The sequence below is a fragment of the Trichophyton verrucosum genome, assembly GCF_000151505.1.
Source record: "Trichophyton verrucosum HKI 0517 chromosome Unknown contig00236_1.f1.exp, whole genome shotgun sequence".
NCBI classification, from domain to species: Eukaryota; Fungi; Ascomycota; class Eurotiomycetes; order Onygenales; family Arthrodermataceae; genus Trichophyton; species Trichophyton verrucosum.
In genome coordinates this window covers 3,189-13,588 of record NW_003315495.1, presented here as the reverse complement: position 1 = coordinate 13,588, position 10,400 = coordinate 3,189, and the positions used below count along the sequence as shown (strand labels likewise).

At 48.4% G+C, this 10,400-nt stretch overlaps 4 protein-coding genes across 4 annotated transcripts; 2 read left to right on the top strand and 2 right to left on the bottom strand.

Annotated features, from left to right (window-relative positions):
• Nucleotides 1-423: 423 nt before the first annotated feature.
• TRV_02712 (uncharacterized protein) lies at nucleotides 424-1,360 on the bottom strand (the record flags this gene model as incomplete). The annotated part of the gene is made up of 2 exons (XM_003023088.1): nucleotides 424-638; nucleotides 679-1,360. 2 exons carry the CDS (start codon nucleotides 1,358-1,360, stop codon nucleotides 424-426), a joined length of 897 nt encoding a protein of 298 aa, XP_003023134.1.
• Nucleotides 1,361-2,080: 720 nt separating this feature from the next.
• TRV_02711 (uncharacterized protein) lies at nucleotides 2,081-3,786 on the bottom strand (the record flags this gene model as incomplete). The annotated part of the gene is made up of 3 exons (XM_003023087.1): nucleotides 2,081-2,105; nucleotides 2,166-3,441; nucleotides 3,588-3,786. 3 exons carry the CDS (start codon nucleotides 3,784-3,786, stop codon nucleotides 2,081-2,083), a joined length of 1,500 nt encoding a protein of 499 aa, XP_003023133.1.
• Nucleotides 3,787-4,529: 743 nt separating this feature from the next.
• Nucleotides 4,530-5,676, top strand: TRV_02710 (uncharacterized protein; the record flags this gene model as incomplete). The annotated part of the gene is made up of 2 exons (XM_003023086.1): nucleotides 4,530-5,244; nucleotides 5,294-5,676. The coding sequence occupies 2 exons, from the start codon at nucleotides 4,530-4,532 to the stop codon at nucleotides 5,674-5,676; spliced, it is 1,098 nt and encodes a 365-aa protein (XP_003023132.1).
• A 1,268-nt stretch (nucleotides 5,677-6,944) lies between these two features.
• TRV_02709 (uncharacterized protein) lies at nucleotides 6,945-8,942 on the top strand (the record flags this gene model as incomplete). The annotated part of the gene is made up of 1 exon (XM_003023085.1): nucleotides 6,945-8,942. One exon carries the CDS (start codon nucleotides 6,945-6,947, stop codon nucleotides 8,940-8,942), a length of 1,998 nt encoding a protein of 665 aa, XP_003023131.1.
• Nucleotides 8,943-10,400: the final 1,458 nt, after the last annotated feature.

Below are 10,400 nucleotides of genomic sequence, written 5' to 3'. Positions count from 1 at the left end.
CTTCTAGCTTTCTCCGCCTAGGTTGGAGATATGGAGCAACCCCAGAAGCCGATAATGCCTTAATACTAAGACTATTGGTCTAGAGGAAATTATAAGCTGATTAGCCAGAACGGAGGTTTTACAAACGCCTCTGTAGGCCCCGTCATGTAATAGACCTTTGGATTCTCGCCAGCGTATTTTACGGAGACTTAGAACAGAGACCAGAAATCGGAATAGCGTTATTAATCTAATTACTGGGGTTTACAAATAGAAATGAACTAGCTATTAGGCCCGTCAAGATAGTCAGCTAGCCCATCTAGCATGGCGACCCTTTGATTCAGCAGGTAACTAAACGCCCTCAGTTGAGTAATAAATTAAACATGGTAATTACATTCTTCTCGAGGTCCAAATACTGTAGAGGTATCTTGCACTCCAAAAGCTAAGTCATTCTTCCGCTGGTGCTATTGTCTCCTTCACAGCTACATTGTCGGTTGGCTCCAGTTCGCTACTTCTTTCCCTGCTCCATACGCTTTTCGCTCTCCCTTTGCCCAGGCTCATTTCTGCAGAGTCTGCCATCTGACAGTACAAAAGCGAGTTCTTGAAGGTATCCCCTACTTTGTCCTGTCCGCCATTGTCCTTTGCTCTTTGCTTTCCACCATCTAAGTTTAGAGCCTGTAGGAAGGGAATGGCCAGGTTTACCTCCGGATAACCACCATATCATTGGCGGGAGCTCTTCATCATCCTCCAATCGACGCATATTGCCCTTCTTTCCCATCCAGCTACCGCATCCTCCTCGAAGGTGCAGCATCTCCTCCACCCCTTCGGTCTTGTCCTGGGCGAGTATCTCAGGAATCTCGGCTAAACTGACGCTTTTATCAACCGTCTCCCACCCGGTACGAACAACAGGAGGAATTGGCCTCGTAGACAGTGCTGCCCGAGCCCGTACTTTTCTCACCAGAAACGGTTTTTGTGCTCGACAGTTTACCTTCGAGAGAATATCCGCAAGTGTGAACGACGACCTCGACACCTCCACTTGATGCTGCGTCACCTGTATTCTATTCCGAAGAACTGCAGGCGCTGAAACATATCGACGAAATGCCAGTCGAACTTGACATTGCGGGTGGCTTGGTAGCTCTTCTGATAGGATATTGGTGATACCATGATTTTGAGTAGAAGCTGTGTCTGAGGTTTGATGCGAAGTCGGCGGTGTTTCCATGCTGATTCTCCCCATTGCCTCAACACATATATCAACTGATAGATTTGATGATGGGATTTCATTGTTCGTTTGGATAGCATTTTCGGAGAGGACGCCGTTCTTTTGATCTTTGGCGCCTAGCTCCTTGACTTGCTCGTTTGAAGCAATCTGGTTTGGATCACGCATGGTTTGAGGGATTCAGTGATAAATTAGTAGGACGCTGTTTAGTGGTTATGATATCCCCGAGCAACTTATTTTTGTTTTCCTCAAGGGCTTCCGGAAGGGGTCGAATAGCCAGTACCTGAAGGATTAGAGAGTCCTGCCCGTTTATCGCTGATGAAGAACGTAAGTAGAGGGCAGAGGCGTAAGGCGAGTTGATCTTGACAAACATAGTTCATAGTGGCCTCAAGTGACAATATATAACAAGGAATTAACAGCTATGTGTGATAGCCTCTCGGTATAACGTCACTGCATCCCATCTAGTTATGTTTTAATTGTTTGGCTGTCACTGCCATTTGCTAGAAGTTTATTGTGCATAGATCCATGGTAGCGACTCAAACAGTAAGGGCTCACTCACCATCAACCTTATTTTGAATTTATATGGAAGGAACTCGGTCTTTTTATCAGTATGATTCTCAAATAATGTTCTTCGGTCAAAAAGTAGATAGACAGCGAAATATTATTGCTGGAAAAGATTTCGAGGGTATCAACTATAAAGACCGTAAGTAAATCCTCTAGGTGGAAGAAATAACTTTTGGGCATATAATCATATTAGACCTGCCCTTTTATTTAATATAGTTCTAATTTTTTTTATTCTCCTTCATGAATCATTAGCCTGGACTAGTTAATACAAAGACTAGAACAGTACTCTCTTTTTTGCTCGCTATGGATAGTACACCATGGATCTTAAACGCTGATAGTTTTAAAGACACTGTATAGAAAGTTAGTTGATTAGTGCAAACAAGGCTATGGAAGGAGATAAACAACTTACCCAAAACCATTACCTCCAGTAGCCATAATTGTACCCGGCATCTGCTCCTGCCAATGCAACTCCTTCACCATCTCCATATAATGTACGAACAGTAGTTGAGATGGAACATCAGCTAAACCTGCTTCCTCTCGAGACTCCTCATCGTCCAGCTCAACCGCAAGATCCCAGAGTGTAAGGGTGTTGTCCGCGGAGCTCACAGCAACAACGCTGTCGTCCGTTGGATGCCATTCAATACTGGTAATTGGCTCTGTATGGAAATCGAATGAAGCAACCGCCTCTGCCTTAATCTGAGAAGAACCGGTATTCGAAGGTTCAGGTTTCCACTGCCTCAAATCCCAAACACCCCACTGGCCATCATCGGCACCCGTAGCGAGGAGGTGGAAAGTCTGCTTAGACCAACTCATCACATTAATGTCTGTATTTGAGATCTTGACGTCAACTGCTGGCTTTCGAGATTTCGACCGGACATCCCACACTTTCACCGTTCCATCGCTGCTAGCAGATGCAAACACATTCTTCTCGTTGGGTGACCATTGAATTTCTTCGACGGATGACGAATGTCCGACAAATGGCCGGGAATCGGTAACCCACCCACCACCCTCAGACCGAGTCGTGACGTATATCAGGCCATCATTGTCACCTGTAAGAAGCTTCCCTAGTGGGTAAAGAGGAGACCAGTCGAGTGCATATCCTTCTGATTTATGCATTCGTAGCGTGGACAGTGGTTTGGCCGCCGATGGAGGAATTATCAAGCCTGGATTGTCAAAGCTGGCTAGATGCTGCGACACATCATGGATAACAATCTGTGTATTCTCTAACATGCATGCTGCAAGGGTCTGAGGAGGCTTTGTGGGGTCTCCGGAGGCATGTGGTGTCTGATGTGACCGAATCCGGTTGGTTGTGGAATTGAGAGGGATCGACTTTGACTCGAGTATAGGATCTGAAGAGGAATCATCGTCCGAGTCTGATTCGTCGTCCGAATCCTCGTTACGTTCGCGTTCCATTCTACTTAGTCCGCTTAATTTAAGTACCATAAGCTCGTTTTCCTTTGCCCTTCTCGAGTCTGCTTGTGTACCAGCAACTGCATACACGGTTGCAGGGTATAGTTTCCGATTATCACCCAAGCTATCTCTAACAATGTCGAATGATAGACACGGCCAGGGTGTGCTGAGAGTATGAAGCATATCGTAAGTTGAGGGGTCGGGTGATAGAGTCTCCCCAGGAGCCAGCTTCGTTCTGCCTGGGATGAATGTCTGTTTGTCCACTTCCATTGCATCTATAGATGAAGAAACGATCCGTTAGTCATTACACCATTCTAGCCGCAACAGAGAAGAGACAGAAGCCCGAGAAGGGGGAAGGGGAATCAAAGAAACAGATTGGTATGCACACCGCAGAACCCAGGCTTCTAGGGCAACCACATACCCCTTTGCTCTTCAGCTTCACGCTCTGCATCTGGCCGGCCATCAACTCCAGCTTCTAGAACCTCATCTTCGCTCTCGAACTCGTCTTCAAATTCATCTTCAAACTCTCCCATCTCGTCCGGCGGGGCGTCTTCCATCGGCCGGTCGCCAGCTTTCAGGGCCCCTTGAGGCTCATCCGCCTCTACTGAACGCTTCGGCATGATGGATTGTGTCTATCGTTTGCTCAATTCAAGGGAGGCAACACGATTCAAGAGTACAACGCTGCAGTCGAGGGGATGCAAGAAAATCACTGCTTCGTTTGTGTTATCGATAAAAAAAAAAATCTTTATTTTAATTTTTTTTTTTCTCGAATTCCCACATGTTTGGGTGTAAATGCGGGCCCGCGCTAGTCTTCTTTTGGGCCAATCCCAGCTTGCGTTTGTTGGTTCTCGCTTTTGGATGAACTTCGCCTTTTTGATAGACGGGAAACGTTCACGAAGAACCGCAGTTAGACAGCTAAACGGCGAGTTGCAGCAGTATTTCTCTTTTTTCTTTATTCGGGAGCCAGGTTACCTCGTTTCGACCTGAGACCCGGCCTTCAGTCGCTTGATAGCCCTTGACCGACACTACCGCGGCTGCCTCGAGTCTACGCGCCTAAACCTTGAGCTCTCCCTTAAGCTCCCCTGGCTAAGGAGAACGAAAAAGAAGACGCCTGGTAGGCTTTCTATACGCCGGAGTGGCATTCCTTTCGCGCCCAGGGGCTTCCCCTCGTACTTCCTGCATGCGCAGTCCTTTCATTCAACGCCGAAACCAAGCAGAAACGGACGTACTTGTCGAGAACGGACGAGCCTTTCATCACGCGAGAGACCTTGGGTCTATTTATGCCCGTCCTCCCAGCCTGACAATTCTTGTGATACCATCTCTTGATACACTGTGAGGGCTGCTTTTAAGCCCAGGCGTGGAGATGGATACGTTGACGAAAGAGGTTGACAAGCTCCAGGTGGAAGACGATCCGACTGTGACACAACCCACGGAGACAACAACAACATCAACAACAGCAGCAGCAGCAACAGATGCTGACCAACCGCCTCCCCCGACTGAATCTGAACCTGTAGCAGCGCCAACCCCTATATCTGCACAGGATCCTGCGTCTACTGTAGAACACGCTCCAGAGTCTGAGCCCGCACCAGTCCCTGATAACTTGGTTCCACAAACACCGGAGCAAGAAATTCCCGCCCGTATTGATGAGACGCCCTCGAATTATTCACAGACGTACAATAACGGCTATAGCAACGGACAGCAAAGTCACCACTCGTCGTTCTCCCCTGAATACATTCAGTCAACTGCACCAGCGCTACATACACATGAGAGTGATCTCTCACCTGCGTCAAGGCATAACTCCCCCACCATGTCTTATCAACAATACCAACTTCCCTCACAACCTGCCTCTCGTCCAGGATCGGGAGTGTCGAACTCTGGAGATAGATATGGATACTCTCAGCAATACCACGACCAAAACCCAAGGCAGCAGCAGCAGCAGCAGCAGCAGCATCAACAGCAAACACAACAACAGCAGCAACCATCGGCAGCACCAAGCAAGAATAGTGTTGTGATTAAAGTTGGAATGGTTGGTGACGCTCAGATTGGCAAGACAAGTTTGATGGTCAAGTATGTCGAGGGTAGTTGGGACGAGGACTATATCCAGACTTTAGGTTGGCATCCCCGCAGGAGACAAATCTCGTGAAGCACTGATCACTAACACTACGGAACCAGGGGTCAATTTTATGGAAAAGACTATTTCAATCCGGAACACAGAAATCACCTTTTCAATCTGGGATCTAGGTGGGCAGCGAGAATTTGTCAACATGTTACCCCTTGTTTGCAATGACGCAGTGGCCATCTTGTTCATGTTCGACCTCACCCGGAAAAGTACACTTAATTCTATCAAAGAGTGGTATCGACAAGGGAGAGGATTCAACAAGACTGCCATACCTTTCCTCGTTGGAACTAAATATGATCATTTTGTCAATTTCCCCCGCGAAGACCAGGAGGAAATATCAATACAAGTAAGACCCTTTAACCTTTTTGAAATTTTTGGTTACAAAATGTAGAATGAAGGCTGATTAGTCCTGACAGGCCAAACGGTTTGCCAAGGCGATGAGGGCGAGTTTAATATTTAGTAGCACCAGCCACAGTATCAACGTACAAAAGGTGGGCTGTTGCGCCATTCAATTTATTACAAGGTCCTCTGCTAACTGTACTCTGTAAGATATTTAAAATCGTCCTCAGCAAGGCATTTGACCTTAAATGCACAATCCCTGAGATTGAGAATATTGGTGAACCCTTGTTGCTGTACCAATCTGTCTAAGTCGAGGATAAGGTGTTGATGAAAGTGATGACTATATATGTCTCCATGATGTAACGGACTAGCAACTACGATCGACGAAACGAGTCTTGCTATCAATGGTCCCACGCTGAAGAGAAGATGGCAGTTTCGAATAGTCTCTGAGAGAGAGGGAGCGGGAGTTGGCGGAGCTGGTGGTTTCTCCGTCGTGTGTTGGGGGCGTCTGAACAGTTTTAATATCCAAGACCGCTGTCTGTTGACGTCGTTCTTTTCTTGATGGTGTATTATCTCTTGGGCTATTAACTACTCCGGCCGTCAATCCCGGTTAGCTATAGCTGTTTTAGCTAGTCTTTTAACTGATATATCCATATATCTCTCTTTCTTCGCCCTCCCTTTCTCTGCTTCGCACATCGTCAAGGCCTTCCGTTTTGGGGAAGCAGAGCCGCGCCAGTAAATTGACCAATAGGCAGAAGCCTTCCCGCGTCCATATAAGCTTATTAAGACTTTTATCACTTCTTATTGGCCAATCACAAAACCGACATTCTATCTGGCCAATAGAAACTTCCAGTTCCAATAACAGCCCCTGTTGCTTACTTAACTTAAGGTTAATTAATTTTTTTTTTTTTAGTCAAGAGCATGGAGCCTAAAAGTAACATAACATGTGAAACAAACCAGCCCGACTCCAGTGCGCAATCAGCTAATAAAAGCAAAGACAGGACGAGGACGGATCTCAGGGTAGCGAGATGCACGAAGCCGTCCAACACGAACAGCCAGAGGCAGAGTATCTGGGGCTGGGCGCAGCAAGTGGGCTTTACTACATGACGTGGGGCTAAGCAACTTATTATTACTTGACGCTGGCATCTTGTAATATACCCCCAAAACTGGTCCCGTCCAACTCGAACAGGGGATAACTCCGTCCACTCCATATATATATAACGACCTTGCGATGACTCGTTCGACTCTGGCCTCACATTACCCGCTGTTCGCACAACGAAAACCAGTAACTCCTCACCGTCGAGGAGGGGTTTCAGGCAAATGATTCGAGGCAAGGAGGTTCTCCCTCCTCCCGTCGTCACCAGAACTGGGCAGAGAAAGCCTCCTCCACCTCCTCCTCCGTCCAAGGGAAGCAGGGCAGTCGCAGCAGGCCCTCCCTTGCCACCAAGGAACAAGAGCCAAGCAGCGTCGTCTCCAGTTCCACCCGCGCTTCCTCCTAGAACACCATCAGACTACAGTCGGTCGTCCAGTGAATATACACCCTCGAGCGCATCCGTATCTTCGAACTCGTCCAGCGCAGAAGCCAAACCTAATGTCTTACGTGTTCGAGCCCCGGCGTGGGATCAAACCGAGCTGCCCTGTGTCACACCGTGGAAAGGGAAAACCAAAGACACCAAGGATGCTGGTACCGAAAGGAAAGCAGAAGAGATCAGTCATCAGCCTGCTTCCGGCGCCCAAGGGATGAAAGGAAATGTAGCAGCGTTACGGAATCAATTGGCTGGCCATAAGATCATTGCTCCAGCTACGCCTCCTCCACCAAAAGCTGCGAAACCGAAACTTCCTCCTCGTATGAACTCGACACCCCTCCCACAGGTGCATGAATCGCAACATTCCCAAGACCGGCCGCTGCTGGAGAGAGTCGAGTCGGCATCCACTTCACAGAGAAAGCTACCTCCACCACCACCGCGGGGAGCTGACCTCCAAAAGATCAAGCAGTTTTCATTCTCAAGCCTGAACAAAACTGCCAATGAAGCCGTCAAGGATAATACAGGTTGTTTTGATAACGTCAACAGGATTTCGCGTGCCCCTCCTCCAGTACCTCTTGCATCGCGGCCAAAGCTGCCTCCAGTACCTACAAGCTCAAAACCCCAAATTGGTTCTACAGCTCGTAGCAGTACAACTAACTCTACTAACGCATCAACTATATGCTTTAAATGCCGTGACTTTTCTACTGCCGATGCACACGCCGCTAGATTCCCTCGCCAATCTCTTCCATCGCACGATTTGGCCTGGCTATCATCCCAACTCACATCTCCATTCCCATCACCGACGGATAAAGCACGTGTGATCTTTACATGGCTACATCACAACGTACGGTATGATGTAGAAAGCTTCTTCCAAGGAAAAAGAACGCCACAGTCACCGGACCATGTGTTCACCCACGGGCTCGCCGTTTGCGCTGGATTTGCATCCTTATTCGAAATGCTGGCAAAATATGCTGGTCTAGAAGCTAAGGTGATCAGCGGCCATGGGACGGGCTATGGCTTTAAACCGCTTGCCCCTGGAGCACCAATACCCCCATACGAAGGCAACCATGCATGGAATGTAGTGCGCATTGACAATGGACAGTGGAAACTAATTGATTGCTGCTGGGGAGCCGGACATGTTGAGGGTGCGAATATGCCTTATGTTCAAAAGTTCTCACCTAAACACTTTATCATGTCTAATGACGAGTTTGGACTCGACCATTACCCAGAGAATGGGTCTGACTTTTACCGTGAAGATGGTCGTACAAATATCACTTGGGAGGAATATATAGGGGGTGGCCTGAGGGCTCAGATGCACATACCTACTGACCCTCCTACCCTGTTCGATAATGCCGTTGAAGACCACGGCATCGGAAAATATACCCTTCAGCCTGGAATGAAGTCCATCTCCATCAGAGAAGTGTCCGGACGCTCTATACATTTCCAGTTTGCCCTCATCTGCGAGCACTGGTCTATTGTCAAGCACGGTGGTAAGACAGCCGCATCCTTCTTCGTCCTAGCTCCGCATGGACTCGACGGTAGAGAAGACAAGTTCGTCCCATTCAACCATGTCCGCGGTACTAATGCCGGGGGAGGTGGCGACTACTGGTATCTGGACATTCCCGACGGCAGGACGTTGGGTTGTGCGGGCCAGAAGTTGATGATATTCGAGTTGACGAGCTTTGGGACCCGGACCGACCTGCGTGGATTGACGATGGCAGAGTATGAACAGGGAGTCGGTAGAGTTGGGATGGGCTTCAAAGCGCTTGCTGAATGGACTCTTGTCGAGTAGCTGTTGTCTTTCCCTCCGTTTACCTTTTCTTTAAGTGTTTTATTTTTATACGTGATTCTACAAAGGGCATGCGTTTGATGGTTCTCAATGATATTACTAGGGCAGATATAGAAGGATAAACAGCATTAATGATAATCTTTGGCTTCAAGGCGGTTTATTAGAACGATTCAACCCAGCATCCAAAATTTTTTACCGGTGTACTTCGTACGGAGCGCCCACTCCTTCTCGGCATGAATGAAGTCCTTTGGTGGAGACATCCCTTTCCTTGTCTGCTTTCTAGCAATTCCTTCACTCCAGCGGCCAGCGGGGGATCCAGAATAATAAGAGGCTGTCACTGTCACCTGTATAGTATAACAGGGGCTGGTAGTTTTGGCAGCTTCTCACTGTGACATCAACCCACCATCATTTCATCCTTCGGCACTCTCTACATCTCTCCATCTACATTGAACTGCACATCCTTTCTATATGCGTACTAGACACGCCGACAACCCCGGCCTATACTTAGGTTAGGAGCCCAAATTGTTTAGTTATTTTATTTCAAGCGGTTGAGTATCCATACCTCTATACCTCTTGCCCATGCATTCGGGTTTTTCCGACCCTCCTGGACTGCCACTTGGAACCAAACGTCCAGCCGGTGACACTCCCCCAAGCGGCAAAAGAAAGAATCGAGAAAGTCAAGAAGCTAAATGGGCCAGGAAGAACGAAAGGCCTTAAAAGATGGAGCTGTTACATCTCAGGGTTTCAGCGGCCATGACGGCAGAGGGCAGCAGAAGCTTTGCCACCGTGCAGGCGACTCTGCGGCTCCCACGAATGGGAGCATTTCTCTCGTCTCTAGTTTTCCGGGGATAAGGACAAGGGTGCGGCTGGCCGCAAGAGGCATGAGAGGGTTGCTGGTACTCTGCCAGTCGTAGGGGGCCTCCGTTGCAGCAGAGGTACAGTCTACTTCTGCAGTACATACAGGCAAGCATTGACTAACTAACTAGTGGAGGGTTACAAGAGCTGCCGATCCTGCGGCATGGCCAATTTATTACTTTCTTTGCTTCTTCCTGCTGAGGCATGCAAGTTGAGGTACAACGGCCCAAAGGGAAGTAAGTACTCTCTTGAAATGAAATTGTGGTATGGTCAGTTGGGATGGAGCCGTGATGGCAGATAATTTGGGTAGCAGCGAGATTGGATCCGAAGCAGACACCATAACTATTCGCAGACGGCTCCTACCCACCCCCTTTTCGCATTTGCTGCAGTGATACATGAGCACGCGACACAGGCTGTCAGTTCCTCGTCCTACCATGGTACAAAAGCCTTGCCCTCAACGTGATCAGGAGAGCGTTTGCGGGGGAGGTCGCCGCCATCAGCCCATGCTGCTTGTGGGGAGGCCAGTGGTAGGCAGGCAGAAGAAACTCTGCCCGAGCCAGACTTGAGAGGCCTGCCAATCGTCATAGAACAAATAACTAGCTAGTT